The 15,361-nt window shown below is 41.6% G+C and overlaps 1 protein-coding gene across 1 annotated transcript in view; it reads left to right on the top strand.

Moving 5' to 3' along the window:
• plxna2 (plexin A2) overlaps positions 1 to 15,361 on the top strand; it is a 141,875-nt gene that overhangs the window by 86,938 nt on the left and 39,576 nt on the right. Inside the window, exons 11-16 of the mRNA XM_053317321.1 lie at positions 34 to 233; positions 6,986 to 7,137; positions 9,730 to 9,847; positions 11,656 to 11,792; positions 13,452 to 13,619; positions 15,033 to 15,126. Of these exons, the coding sequence (XP_053173296.1) occupies positions 34 to 233; positions 6,986 to 7,137; positions 9,730 to 9,847; positions 11,656 to 11,792; positions 13,452 to 13,619; positions 15,033 to 15,126 (869 nt within the window). The remainder of the gene's footprint in view (positions 1 to 33; positions 234 to 6,985; positions 7,138 to 9,729; positions 9,848 to 11,655; positions 11,793 to 13,451; positions 13,620 to 15,032; positions 15,127 to 15,361) is intronic.

The raw sequence follows: 15,361 nt of genomic DNA, 5'->3' as shown, positions 1-15,361 counted from the left end.
ATCGGTTTCTCAGTTGTTTCTTGTATCCCACAGTACACCTGTATAAGTGTGCAGCCCAGCGGGACAGCTGCGGCATGTGTCTGAAGGCGGAGAGGAAGTTCCAGTGTGGTTGGTGCAGTGGAGAGGGAAGGTGTACACTAAGGCACCACTGCCCCCCCATCAACCCCTACACCACCCGCTGGCTGAACCTGTCCAGCAAGAATGTCAAGTGCACCAACCCACGCATCACTGAGGTCAGTACCCATAATCCTCTATCCGTACTTCATGCCTGCCCACTCACATCTAGCAATAATCAATGTGCGATAATCAGCTAACACGTTTCTGCATCTCATCCCAGTTCCTCATAGAGGATCACAAGGCACTCAGCTTATACTGTAAGATTATGTTACTAATGTACTCATTGCTGCACAGTTCTTAAGAAACAGATGAGGTTCTTCACAATGAGAAGCACTTAATAATAAACAGCTATGCTACTATACGCCTGGACCCATGATGAATGAGCGCTGAAGAAGCTACTCAGAGTGCTGGCCCCACATACAGTAATGCCTGCAGATCTATAATGTTAGGTGTCTTTCAGTCTTTCTGTCTGCTTTTTGTCTTATCTTTTTTATTGTTTATCTAATTGAGAGAGCAATTGTTATTTGTTTTTGCTTAGAAGTAAAAAGGTATGCTGTGTATGTACCTGTGTGGGTGTGTGTAATGCCTACAGGTGCACATTAATATGATAATTCTTCTCACCTTCAGGGCTTATCGAAGGACAAGGGCCTTGGCATACTCTCTCTTCCTCTCTCTCTCTCTCTCTCTCTCTCCCTCTATCTTTCTCTCTCTCTAACACACACACACACAAACACACACAGAACCAGAGATATTCAGTTTAAAAAGCCTGCCTCTTCGACATCTGCCTCCTCTTTGGCGCTTGATGCAGCACAGTTGCCTGCTCATAGATTTTAATGCTTTTTTTTTTTTTTTCCGACAAGTTTATCCCACCATCTGAAAGTAACTTTGGCACAAATGAATCCAGCCATAAACAAACTCAAACACAAAAAGAAAAACAACCACTTAATAAACAGCTCTTCCTCTTATAGCTAGCCAACAGCTGCAGCCTTATTAGCATTTTTTGCAATTCATAAAGACAACAAGGACGTGTATGTGTGGGGTCTCTTTTGTTTTCCCTTCCCACTCTATGAACCTTCCCAGATATTGCAACAACGCGACCCAACAGCTGGATGTTGTCCGACAGGGTCATGACATGGAAATGCTCATTTGTTTTCCCATAAGTGGGCTTTTGCTAGCTCAGGCCACATTTTCATCCTGCCTGGTAGGTTTCGCTGTCACTGGAGAGTCAGGCCAGGAGGACATACTATTTAATTTGGCTCGGTAACGCACCAGTGCATTGTGGTTAACCCACCAGAGCCCTCTACCTCCACATTGATTAATTTTGCTTCTTACTCCTTCACAACATACCCACATCTAACTCCAGCCAATTAAAAAGTGAAGTTAACGACTTGGTTAATTGATTCGCTATACTGTACGCAGATAAGCCAGAAAAAGAGAGGAAGGCTAAAGAAGAAGGCCATCCCTTCTTCTTTTTAATTCTGCATTTTCATCCTTCTCCCCTATCTGTTTCTGTCATTTTCTCCCTCTGTTGTCTTCTACCCCCACTTCTCTTTTCTCCCCCATGTGTATGTCACTGTGTATCACTATCTCTGACTCATCCTGGTGAATTAAGTTATGCTCTTGTGTAACTTCATTAAGCTTTCAGTTTGTCATTCTATGGCTCATGCTCATTGCATCCAGTGGGACATGAAGTACCTCATCCCGTTCCATTTTCATTAGTCTTATGATCACGGTATGTGCCAAGGCCGCTGCAGAACTTAATCTGCTACTCTGCAAACATTAAGTGGCAATAATTGGGAGATTATAATAATAATTGTGAGATTTGCGGGAATTCAGGAAATCTTTCAGCTTCAACATTGCGAGGAGAACTTCTGGAGTTGCTAGTATTTTGTTTTTGTTTGTTTTTTACTTCAAGGACAGAACCATTCTTAATATTGATAACTCACAAAATGATTAAGTTGGTCGCTTTTATTTATGAGGTGGCTCAATCACAGATTGAGAAGCAAAAGTCAAAGTATAAGATAAACATTTCAAATAAAATTGCACTTAAAACAGCTTTGAGGCAGCTTCAGGTGCATTGTACCATACATTTCTGGATCTAATTTTTCAAGATATCTCCTCAAGCTATTTCCAGGAGTACAATGTCACCAAATGTGTCATCTATCTGAAACATCTAGATGTATGTGTTAGTTTATCAGAATCACAGTAAGAACTTACAGACTTGCTCATGATCAGGCTGTAAAGACTGTATCCTGAGCTTGAGATGTTGTCTTGAGTGGAAAAAGATGATTACCAATGCTCTTTCCATCTACATATAGTACAGTATGTAATCCACATATCAATGAAGCAAGTTAGTGTTACTGAGGATCTGTTAAAATCAAATACTGATTCAGAAGAAGACTTTTTTGATGTTTAAGAAAACATAGAAAAGTTACACAAATATAATGGAGTTATTATAAATAATTCCTGGAGCCTTACACATCAGTGTTTGATGAGGTTTATAGAGACATAGTGTCATGGGATGATGTTAAAATTATGAAAGAGAGGAAGAGGAATATGGAGAGTTTGAGTGGGGTGAAGTGAGGTAACAGAGAGAACAATGGGCAAAGCAGAGCAACTGAACCATGAAAAGGTGGAAAGTGCGAGGTGTGGAAAGAGGAAAGGGGAATGGAGCCCCTGTGGGCTGTCTGATTTACAACTGTAGGTGGCAAAACACAACTCTGCATTAATCAAGGCGATTCACATGAGCATGCACATAAGATGAACACCAATATTTCTCTTCTTCATTGCCGGTGAAGACGGCATTTCTTTGTGCCGCACCCTACCCCCTTCGTCTCTCAGTGATTACAGTTTCTTTAAGAAAGAGACATCCCCCTGGTGGGCTGAATTTATTAATAAATTTGGTTTTGATTGTATGCACCAAAGCCCCCATCATGAGCTGATTTGTATACATACAAGCACATTAGTAGATGTGCCTACCACAAGATAGGCCTTTTGAATAATTAATGTTTCTATTAAGTGCCATGGTGCCTCCCACTATGGGCCATTAATATTGAAGAGATGTAAGCCCCTACTAACAGCAGAGGGAACGACATCAAATGAAGCTGGGATTTGGATGGGCATATGAAAGGCATCTCCTCAATAGGCTTTGGCCATGGCTTCTGTATGAGTTTGCAGTAAAGCAAAAAGGCTTCCTCCCCTCCCAGTGACAGTGAATCTAGCCGTTGCCTTTGGAAAAAAAAAGTAGAATTCTTCTCTTTCTCTTTCTGTTTCTCCACCCATCGCAAAGCATGTTCAAACTTATTGTCCATATTTTAAACACCACAGGGATGGTGGTCCTGTCAGTTAGTATCACACAGTAGTACAATTGAACTCTCCTCACTTCCTTTAACCCTGAGAGAGATGGTGTACTGTGTATGCTACCCTTTATTTAACCTGCCAAGAGAAAGAAGAACAAAATGTTGCACAGTAAAGTGATTCTTTGACCCGACAACATGTAGTAAAATGCCCACATACCCAACACATCTTCATGCACACAGTAAGTTATAGTGACCTCTTCACTGTCGTGCACAGCAAGCACAAAACATCAGTATGATAACTCGAGGAAAACTCAGTCATCCACAAATACACTCCTTATCCCATCATTTTCTATCTTGTTTTTACCTCTTTATTCACCAAAAAACTCCCTTTCATCTTGACCCGTATCTCTTGGCTGACTACAAGACATTTAAGACCCCATAAAGTATTTAGGGTGTAGTTTGTTCAAGAACAAGTGATCAGTGAGGTTTTATCAAGCCCATTAAATACTACTCACAATTAAATGTGACATGCTCGAATTAGTCTGAGCAGAGACCAAAGACAAAGAGATTAGCTGCAAGCTCCTAAATTGTATCAAAGGCTATTTAATTTCAGAAGCAAAATATTCTGCTATGGCAATAATGGAAATACATCTGCTGTTGTGTAGTGTCATTCTGGGACAATCTTTTTAAAGCTCAGATAAAATCCTGCCTCAAGAAATATATATGCGAAAGGTTGACAATAAAAAATGTACAGGAAATCGCTGGGCTTGTATATTTGAACAGTATATTGGATGATTAAACATTACTATCTTTGGATTGTCTTGGAGAATGCTGCTGAGCTCAGTCAGCTAATGTAGTGACATGCTAGGCTTGCGTAGCCTGAAGGCAGCTCGGTCGGTGTATTGCTCTCTGCTTGTATGTACTCAGTTTAACCTTGGCTGCATCAGCACAACTTTCCTTACCATTACTTCAGCAGAATATAGCCAGAATAACACTGCACAGACAGGCTATTCACTTTGACGGCCATTTCTCAATTTCTCCATAGTCTTCCTTTTGCTTAAACTAGCAGATTGCCGTCTCAAATGGGATCCTTTCTTTCTGGAAGTTTCTAACTCACAGATAAGAGTGCTTCTATTCTCAATTTAGGTCATCTCACCCCCCCGCCCTTTAGTCTTCCAATGGTTGTTGCCAAATCCAGCAGAATGTCTAAGGAAATAGTGGTGGTAAGTGGCCAATGCTCTGATCCCCTGAGCTGGAGGGAGATAGGGAGAGCGCAAGAGTGGGAGCGGGGAGTGCAGCGTGCAAGCTGACTAGCTGTTTGCTGGGAATTACCCTCTATTGACAGTGTGACAATGCCAGGCAAGCAACAGCGCTGCTCCTAAAAGGATTACACAGGGAGCATGGCATGGCAGCACTGGGTGGGAATGGGGGGGGGGGGGGGTAGAGGGGGGTGGCAGGGTGTGTGTGCATGTCCAATCAGGCTTCCTTTTCGTCTTCCCTTTGAAAGTCTGTATGGTAAGACAAACAAGCAAGCTGGTGCTTAGAGGAGGGAGGATGTGTCACCTAGCCTGGGGGAGACGAGATGATGAAAGACAGAAAGCAAAAGAAGGAAAAGAGATGCAAAAGAGAGGGTGCTGCAGTGAAAAATAAAGACAAACTCTGCTCCTCTAAAGATTATCTACAGTGCATGACTGTAATAGGTTCTCCCTGTAAAGGTCTGTAAAGGTCATTAGGATCTGGTTTACAGGCAATCTAACCACTGTCTCATGTACAAGGAGGCTTCTTTATAGATTTAGGCCCTTTTGTTTGTGTCAGAAATAGAGACCCGGAGACAAAGAGCAGCACTTCTCTCACGCCTCCCAGCTCGGAGACATTTGTGGAGTGAGTCTTTGAAGTGGTGGTTTCTCTATGATCCACTGATGAATCAAGACTCTCTTCTGCCAATGGGAAGCTCAGTCGAATGGGTTTCATGCATGGATTAGACTTTCTTCCTGTACTTGGTCTTACCCTTGGGATGGGCTCCATTTCACCCTCAAGGGTAGATGGAGGAGGTTTCCCAAGCTTTTAGCAGGCCCATCTGTGTTACAGCATTGCCTGTCTTGTCACCATTGCTGCCTCACCTAACATCCATCACGGCTGATAGGACTGAACAGAGTGGCATCCACATCCCCATTGCTGCTCGTCCCATTTTGTCCGGTCTCTTTCTTTTTTCCACTCTCTTATTGCCTCCTATCCCTTCTCGCCCCTTCTCTCTCAGGCCCTTACATTGCTTATGTAACCATCACTAAGTCTACTCGAATAGCTGCTGCCATCGCCTGACATGGATATATTTAGCCATTATGTTTCCCCCCTCTATACCCTGCGTGCCCAAGCAGTGCTAAAAGATTCATGTATTCAGACCCCTCAGGCGGTGCAGTGACACACTTACTTTACATCCAGAGCAATTAATGTCCACTGAATCTAGATTACAATGCCGCCGTCCCATGGGGAAGCCGCAATGCCCCAGTGGATGCCGGGGGTAGGGGTAGGGAGGGTTTGCAGCACCTCTCAAAGGGTCGTCATCACGTGGCAGTTTGTGGCTCAGTAAGCGGCTACGACTGACTGTTGGTTTTCTTCCTTCTGCTTGCATGGCCAGTAATAGCATATTGATTGTTTATATTGCACCACCAGCTCCACACAGCAAAGTGACAGTCATCTCCTCCCTATTGCCCTCCTCCTTCTTAGCCTCCTCTACCTCTTTTTGCTTCCCTGTCTACTGATCAGTATTATGTATTTTCTTTCTTTATCTTCTTCCTGTCTTCTCTCTCTCTCTCTCTCTCTCTCTCTCTCTCTCTCTCTCTCTCTCTCTCTCTCTCTCTCTCTCTCTCTCTCTCTCTCTCTCTCTCTCTCTCTCTCCCTCTCTCTCTCTCTCCCCCTCTCTCTCTGCTCTCACTACTTTTTTTCCTCCTTCTCCTCCTCTCCTCTCTTGTTTAAAGAGTTGGATGATGGCCAGGTCGGAGCCTCAACAGGGCTCTACAGCACAGAAGGCAGTGTGCCACCCTGTGCCAAGGTCATGCTGGGCAGCCATATTGTATTTTATGAGTAGGTGGTCTGCAATAAGCATTAATATGGCCCCTTGTTATAAATCAATGCCAATAGCAGTACATTTTGAGCAGATGATTATTCAGAAAAATTTGAAATCACTCATTTTTTAAATTGTGAAGTTTATTTAATTGGATTTATCTATAGGAAGAAGCTGTTGAAGATGAAGAAGTATGATACCATATTTGGACAAAATGATCTACAAAACATAATATTGCTATTTGCTATTTGCTACGATTTGCTACTATTATGATTAGAGCATGCTCTTGGTACAATGACTCATGGCATGTTCTGACATTCTGTGGATGTAGACGTGGGGAGTGCTCTTAATTGCTTTTACAGCCACCTGGACCTGGAAAGAGCATCTTTACCCTTGAGCATCTAAAGAAACCTGTACCCATTTATAATTCCAATAAGGCAGAGAAAAACATCCTTCTATGTAATGTTGCACCCCAAGCATTTACAACTTTGTTTTTTATGCTTTGTAGGTGACCCCAGTGGCTGGACCCCCGGAGGGAGGCACACGGGTGACCATCCATGGCACAAACCTTGGTCTGGCTTTTTCAGACATGGTGGGCAATGTGGAGGTGGCAGGAGTGAGGTGTACCCCTGTAGAGGAAGGCTACATCATCGCTGAACAGTAAGTTAAATCCGAAATACAACAGTTGGGATAAATTATTCATTTTTGCATCGCAGCTTGTAAACGTCACAATTTTGCTGGCCAAATCTTCTGATAGGGAACTCAGTACAGTTAAAGATAATGATGCTAAACATGCATTAAATCAGTCATTAACGCATCATTCTGGGTGTCTAAACTGGGATCTGGATGTATTGGGTGTAACACCTAACAAACTCTGATCAATACATTTGTACTGCGACAAAAATCTGCTTTCTCCAACATCTCTGCCGTCATGAAGACTGGAGCAGGTCCAAGCCAGTTTGGCCCTGACATTGCTGTTCTCCCCCTGCAGCACACTAGCCCAGTTCTCACTCTGTGGCTCATCTAGTCAGCAACAATCCCATAACAGCTGTGTGTGTTTACTTGTGTTTACCTGCCTAATTGTCCCATGCTGTGCATACATCACGTCCCACTCACCCTGAACTAATGAAACGCGGCCCATGCTTCATAAGTTGCCCGTCTCCCTCTTGGCTAGACATGCAGACGTGTGTAGAGTTAGAAAAATCTAGTGCCTGATGGTTGTTTAACCTCCTCAGGTTATGTGGTCTTCGCTAGGGAAAGACACGGAAGATGCTTTACCCTAAATATATAACAACATATTTGAATTAGGATTAGGTTGGATTGCCTTTGGGTATTGAACTTGGTGGAGGAAATGCAATTCTTGGAGGAAAAAATCCTATTATACATTTTACAGGATGCTTTACAGCTAGCGCAAAGAAACTACTTATGCAGGTACTGTAGGTTAAATAATTACACCATGGAAAATCAATACATTATGAGAAAAGAAAAGCAACATGGCCAGTGTAAATGCATCACTGGGTAACACGGACATCATATATGCTTTTAGAAATAATATATTAGTATTATAAAAGGTTTTTTTAGGGATAGTTGATACTGTGTCTTTTAGATTTTCTTAAAGATCTCCTCGTTCCACTGATTTGGAGTTACTTAGTAAAGTTTTAAATTTATGGCAGCACACTGAGACACAGCTGACACACACATACTGAAGCACACTTGCACACACATGCACACAGGCTATCACAGCCATGGCTCTCAGAGGAGCCTTTAACCCTAATTCTTTCCTTGGCCTACTTCTGCCCTCAGAAAGAGAACAGTTCAGCACTGCACCATCGCTCTAACTCACACACTTTCCATCTTATGATGCTGTTAAAACAGCTCATGAATAGCGTGGATGACACACAATACAGTAGGTCTGTGGTTCCTACCTCCTTACTGGGCACTTGTAATTAAAATTCACTATGTACCACTTGGCTGTAGGGGACAATTTGTCAGCAGCGCACTGATCTGACAGCACTTTAATCCATTTGGGCACAAGCTATTTTATTTTATTTATTTCTATGGCATGTTAAAAAATAGCCTGCCCAAAATTAAAAAAGTAACCTATGACCCCCTCTAGTCTTCATGATCTGTTCTGAGCTGGACTTGTGCGGCCATATTGGCTCTTGGTTCATTATATGCATGTCCTTATCTGACTGTTGCTGTTTGTTTCAAGCCTTAATTCAGTCACCCGGCGGACTGGACTGGATCGGACAAAAAAGAAAAAAGCATACATATTTATGTGTCTTTTTATGTTGCTACTTCAGAGGAGTGTGAGAAAGCCATTCCTGCTTTGAAGAAAAAGTCTAAAGTTTTGTATTTTTCAGGAGTCAGAAAGATGGGTTTTTTTTAGGGCTGATGCTATTCTGCAGCATTTATTGTTTTGGCCAAATTGAGTCCTCATTAGCAAGAATGCAGTTTGAAAGTTAACCTTAGGTTTTGCAAAAATATACAATTGAGTGTCTGTCTGAGGCCTAGTGAGAAGAAATTTTCAGGATTTTCAGTAAATAAATCCTCTTTTAGCCACTCTCTTTCACCTACTTCATCCAACAACTTTTTTTTTTTTTGTAATTCAGATGATCAGCACTGGAGAAACAATATGTCTGCTCTTCTTCAGCTGCTGTATTCCTGTCTGCACCTGCCAAATGCCTCACCACATATTCTATCTCTCTTTCCACACTGTGATTGCTTCTTGTACTTTATTACTCCCTGGCACAGCGATCAATAGACGTCCTCGTTTTATTATGTCATTTGATCTAGTCACCTGATCACATGGTATGATAAAGCTGTATTGATCCTGCTGCGTGATTTACATTAGAAGTACCACACTGGCACAGCACCAGCGCTGTCGGTGGGGGGGCGGGTTGTTGCTGGAAAATTTACTACATTCAGGTTGGGTGGTGTTGGAGTACCTAGGGAAGAGGAGCACTGGTCTCATTTAAAGAGTGTCATCAAGGGGGTCCTGGTCGATGTCTGGATGTGTCCCGTAATGAAATGAGTGAGACAACAAAAGAAGATTGCATTTAGAGTAGAAGATAAATCGATATCAAGCGTAGAAGTGTTGTGATTACTTTCTCCCCAACTTCACTCCAGCATTCAAACATATAGACAACTTCTGAGCTTAAAGTCATTTTTAAGAAAGTAGCAAATAGTTGTGAGTATCTTGCTAATCATTACCTCATCATTTTAACTCATTATTTTGTGTCTTTTTTGTAGGATTGTGTGTGAGATGGATGCTGCTCCTGTAGACAGCAGACCTGGTCCAGTCCAGCTGTGCGTTGGAGAGTGCAGACCTGAACTCAGAGCTCGCTCCTCACAACTCTACTCCTTTGTGGTATGACATACTTACACTATAATTACACTGTGTTGCTTTCTATCCTTGTGTATTGTATATGCATGTGAATAGTATGTATATTGTACTCCGTATAAGACAAACAAAAGAGCTGCATGTAAGTGATAAAAATATACATTGAGCTCAATTAAAATTGATTTGTACTTTTCTTGAAAACGTAGTCATTGAGGCGCTACAGGCAAATAATTATAGTAGTTGCCATGCCTACCAACAGTGTAATTAAGCAGCGCTGTGTATGCTTACTACTTATTTTACACAAACAATTCCAGCAGAGTTTTCCGGGGTTCTGCATTAATGATATCTGCAGGTTTCTGGCTGTAGATTTTATTTGTCTTTATTTGCATATGATTGTGAAGTTAAGTAAGATATGATCATATACTTTTTTTCCACAGTCTTTTTCCTGTTTTCTAGTGTCTGCATTGTCCTCGTGACTAATTAAGTAAAGCCTTACTTAGTAATTGGAAAAAATATATATGTATATTGTAAGAAGCTGGTTCTAACAGCTGTTTAGGTATTGTCAAAATTGTGTAAGAGAATGGAAATGAATATAGTAGATCGAATGTAATTGGATGGTAGGGTCATAAGAGAGTGACAGAATGAAACACAAATGAATAAACAGCTCACTAAAATTGAAGGCAGCACTCGGCAGATAAACATTACCCCCCCCTCCTCCCCCTCCCATCCTCACATGTTCATGCAGACTTTTCCCTGTTTCTGTCATCCGCTGCTGTCTAACCAGCCTGCAGCTAACAGATAATCTGCTTTCCCATTTACACGCTGTCCCACCTTCACAATTAGCACTCCCTTAACAATTAACAGCAGCAAGTAATTACTACCGTTGTTTTCAAGAGTACCTGCTTTAGCCTGCATCCTGGAAGTCACACTTAGCTGACAGTTTTTGAGTTTTTTGTCAGCGTGATGCTCTCAGCGCTGTAGTAAATCCTCAGCTACATTTTCTCACCCGTGTTACAGCTGCTACTATGGGAAGCAGTGGAATCCCTTGCAGAATACTTCACAGAGGCTAAAAATGACACCACTTGCAATTCCCCTGTATTGCGGGCCACCGTGAACAAAAAAAAGAAAAAAAAAGAAAAAGAATACACCATTACAGAAGCACTTCAATTTTCACGATATGACATACTCCCTATGTGGTCATCGCTTTCGGCTAGAGATAACGGAGCATTTGGAAAAAGGGGGTAGGGTAAATGATAGAATGTTCATTTAGTCGTTTTTAAATTGTTGTTTTATTTTTGTGCTCATAGAGATGTGTGTTGGTGCAAATCTGTCCCTGTGTGTGTGTGTGTGTGTGTGTGTGTGTGTGTGTGTGTGTGTGCGTGTGCTGCATGTGTGTTTCTCCGTATGACGAGCTGTCTGCTTGGATATTTCTCCATATGTCTGTGTGACAGGGCCCTAGCTGCCTGCCGCTGTAAACTAGTTATTTTCAGACTGTCTTTAAAAAGCTTCACTCAGACACAACCAAGCAATGCACAACACACACGAGGAGGATCTCTCTAAGAGCTCCTGGTTTTATCCTCTTTTCTCCCAGTAGCACTGCACTCTACTGCCATCACACTGGCAATATGAATAACTGTAATTTACTGTGGATCTGTGGTAATATTAGAAGGTCTGAAGAAGTACCACAGAGATGTTGCCCTTTTTATTCTGGAAAATATCTATCTCTGAGTCTATCTTTGATCTCTTAGTTTGTCCTTTCTTTCAGTTCCTCACTTTAATTTTCTCTTGCAGACTCTTTTAACCTCTCTGTCTGTGCATCTCTCTTTTTTTTGTAGACTCCCACAATCACAGGTCTGTCCCCTAGCAAAGGTCCGGAGTCTGGAGGCACCAAAGTAACGATAATGGGAGAAAACCTCGGCGCCGGCAGCAGTGTCAACGTTCAATTTGGAAACCAGACATGCGAGTTCGACGGGTGAGACTGTCCTCTTGCATCCATTTATACCATAAAAGTGCTATTAGTTGCCTATAAAATTCAATTTGCCAGAACAGCCGGGATGTTCAGGCTTTTGCTTAACTCAGATGGAGACTCACAAAGAAAGGCTTCTTAATGTACTTGCACATTAAGATGAGGTAGAAATGTGAAATGTAAGATGCAAATAAAAAGCTACAGATTTGAATTTCACAGTTAGTTCCAACATTATAGCATAATGTGGATATCAGGAAGTGTAACTAATCCACTCACTATGAACATTGAAAGTTGTCAACTACATTAAGTGATTTTTAAAAAAAGTGTTAAAATGAAAAAGTGAAAAGCAACATATTCCATTTGTCATTGTTCTCTGTCATGTTTGCACTTTTAAACAAATATCTTACATATTAAATACTTTAATTTGCACTAAAACTACACTTACGCCTGAAATACACTATATACTGATAATATCACAGTTCTTTGGCTTAGTGTTTCATTCAGTTTTTGGAGCTGCTACACACATCACTGTCAGAAAATGTCTCATGCTGTGAGCAACTGAAAATAAACAAGAGCTCTTGTTCCCAAGACGATGTGGATTATTCCCATTAAATAAGCTGCTATATTTCTCTGCTTTCGCTGCTTTTTTCCCCCATGATAAAACTGAGAAATCCCTCAGGGGAAAGCCTCGCTCTCTCTCCCTTTGTCAGAAACTTGTGTAAATCTTAATAAGGTTTAGATGACCTACTGCATCAAACTCTATAATAATAGCTTCTGGAAAACCTGGTGCCCCTATAGAGCTTTCTTCTTTTTCATCCAACCCCCTCTTTCTCATTTTATCTTTCTATCTATCTGTTCATTTGATCTCATCCCTTTTTTTTCAAATTCTCCTGTCTCTCACTCACAGTTTCTTTCCATCTCACTCCTCCCATCCTCCCATCCTTCCTTCCCTCCTTCCCTCTCTTAGTTGCTCCCACACGCCCTCCATCAGTTTTCCACTCTTCCAGGCATCTATTTTAAGCTCTGCCACGGTAGTCTGACTGTAATGCTGTAAGGTTGAGGAGTCAAGCCAGCTTTAATGAGATATGGGGCTAATTACTGGTTTGTGTTTCTCCACTATATTCCTGATATGGGAGAAAGAGGAGGATTGGGGGGCCGTTCTACTACAAGCTCTCCTCTTCTAATAAATTGGGACAAATTCAAAGGGGGTGGAGGTATATGTGTTTGTGGTTGTGTGCACCTGCATGTATTCATAGCCCGGGTAATCATGGGTCCTAGAAAAGTCTGGGAAAAGTCTAAGATTCTCCATGTTCAAGGTCTTTGTATTACAATGTTTAAATACAGTTATTAGAATAACAGGTTTGTTTGTTCGTTCTGCCGTGTTCTTACCGAGATAATTACAGTACAAATTAATATATTCTGTTGTTGTTGCCAGTGTTCTTTGCTTGTATAAATAGATGCCCTATATTACTCTAATGGTATGGTTTGTACAGACAATATATCAATAACTTGTGCATATAGCATAATTATATTTAACATCATGTATGATTTAAAAGATCACAGCAATACTTTCTACAGTTGGCGCTAACTTTTCATAGAGACACCTATTAGTCTAAATCTACTGTATAAAAAAGTAAAACTGTGGGTGTTCTTCTTCACTTATAGACGGACCATGACAGAAATCGTGTGCTGCTCTGCACCTTCCCTGTCTGGTGTTGGCCCAGTGCAGATCAGTGTGAGTGTGGACCATGCACAAATCAGGGAGAGCCTCACCTTCGAATACATAGAGGATCCCACCGTGCAGCGTATTGAACCAGACTGGAGCATTGCAAGGTAAGAGTCATAACCCCTGTCCTATAGGATGCACCATATGCAAGCCACATACTGTATACATGGGATGTTATTCTATTCACATCCATCCTCTTAAACTTTTGTCACACAGGCAGGAATTACCTAAGCTTTCGAGCCAACCAGTCCAGGCCAGTAGTAATAAGCAGACACGGGTCAATATTGCACTTTCAATTACTGTTTGGTTCTCTTCCAATTAGTCTGCATCTGATAGAACTGCCACAGCACACATATTGGAGAGGACAGGCGCTGTTGAGAGTCTCCTATTGGATGTAGTGTTGATCCATCTGTTGAACATCTTTGGCAGATAGATACACATACACCATACACTACTAATTAAAAGTAGGAGAGGGGTGAAGATGAAATAGTGGACCTATTAAAACAATGTGCTATCAGAGGTGTGAGTCTACAGCAGATGGCTGAGACTTAGAGAGGCAGTGCAGGGGGGACGCTGCAGTGCACTGTGACAGCACAGAGGGAGGCGAGGGGAGACAGGGATAGGGAAGGATATCATATTGGTCATCTTTCTTTGCCTTTTTATTCTATTCTTTGAATTTAGGAAGACAGAATAAATTGGATATTCTCTCTTAACTAACATAATGTGCACTGACCCATATCTTCTGGGCATCAGAAGTCCCAAAAATTTAGATATAGAGACAGCAGAAGAGGTCAGTTAGTGAGTCTCATCTCCAGACCAGCCGTGTATATAATTTAATGAGATTATAGACAGCACCAGGTCCATTTATGGTAACTCAATCTCCACAGTGCTACTGTATGGTGAAACAACAGCCTAATAGCACGGACCTGTTTGACATTTATTATTGCAGCAATCCCCCGTCTGGCATCTTTATTCAGCATGTCGCATTGATAGGCATAACAACAAAAACAACAAACACAATAACCCAAACAGCTGCAGGGAGAGCCAAACATCCAGCAGTTTCCCTCCTGCTTTGTTTGTGTGCTTTGTTTGTCCTCCTGTGTGATGAAGCAGCCCAGGACCACCACTGCATCCTTATATGCTAGAGCTGCCTTGGTATTTCAAACACAAATCTGCACCAGTTGATTGTAGCCAGTGAAGTCAGTTAAAAAGCAGCTCTAATCATCCTCCACTCCAAAGGCTATTATTTCCTGAAAGAAGCTGAGGATGAGAGCCGGTTTGATGCATTTATTTTCAACTGATGGTGAATATTTTGAAGAGGTACATCATGGGTTTGTTTGGTTGAGAATCTGCCTTTGTTTCTTTCTTTTTAATCCTTCCCGTTCTCCATCTTTCTCGCTATCTTCTTGAAGTTTAAAAAGAAAATAGGACAGAGAAATAAAAAAAGGGATTTGACACACTGAATTATTCAAATCTGTGGCATACATTATAATTAAATCTACTTGTGTTTTTTCCCTCAGTGGCCACACGCCCCTGATGGTGACAGGGACCAACCTGGATGTGGTTCAGGAGCCCAGGATCCGAGTCAAGTACGCCGGCCGAGAGTCTGTCAATGTAAGAACCATTATAATTTCTTTAAATAAAGCTAGTACTGTATGTGTACCAGAAAATGCTCACCTACTACATATACAGTACCAGTTAAAAGTTTGCACACACCTCTCCATTCACTTTAATGAGAAAGTCCAAACTTTTGACTGGTACTGTACATGCTGGAATATGTATGCTAACTAGTTTCTGCTTGACTAACTAAACACAGTTATACAAGCAAGCTAAGTGATGTTTAGCTTGT

Source organism: Scomber japonicus, chromosome 4 (assembly GCF_027409825.1).
Source record: "Scomber japonicus isolate fScoJap1 chromosome 4, fScoJap1.pri, whole genome shotgun sequence".
Lineage (NCBI taxonomy): Eukaryota > Metazoa > Chordata > Actinopteri > Scombriformes > Scombridae > Scomber > Scomber japonicus.
The sequence above is the reverse complement of the archived record's forward strand: the minus strand, read 5'-3'. Positions and strand labels throughout refer to the sequence as shown.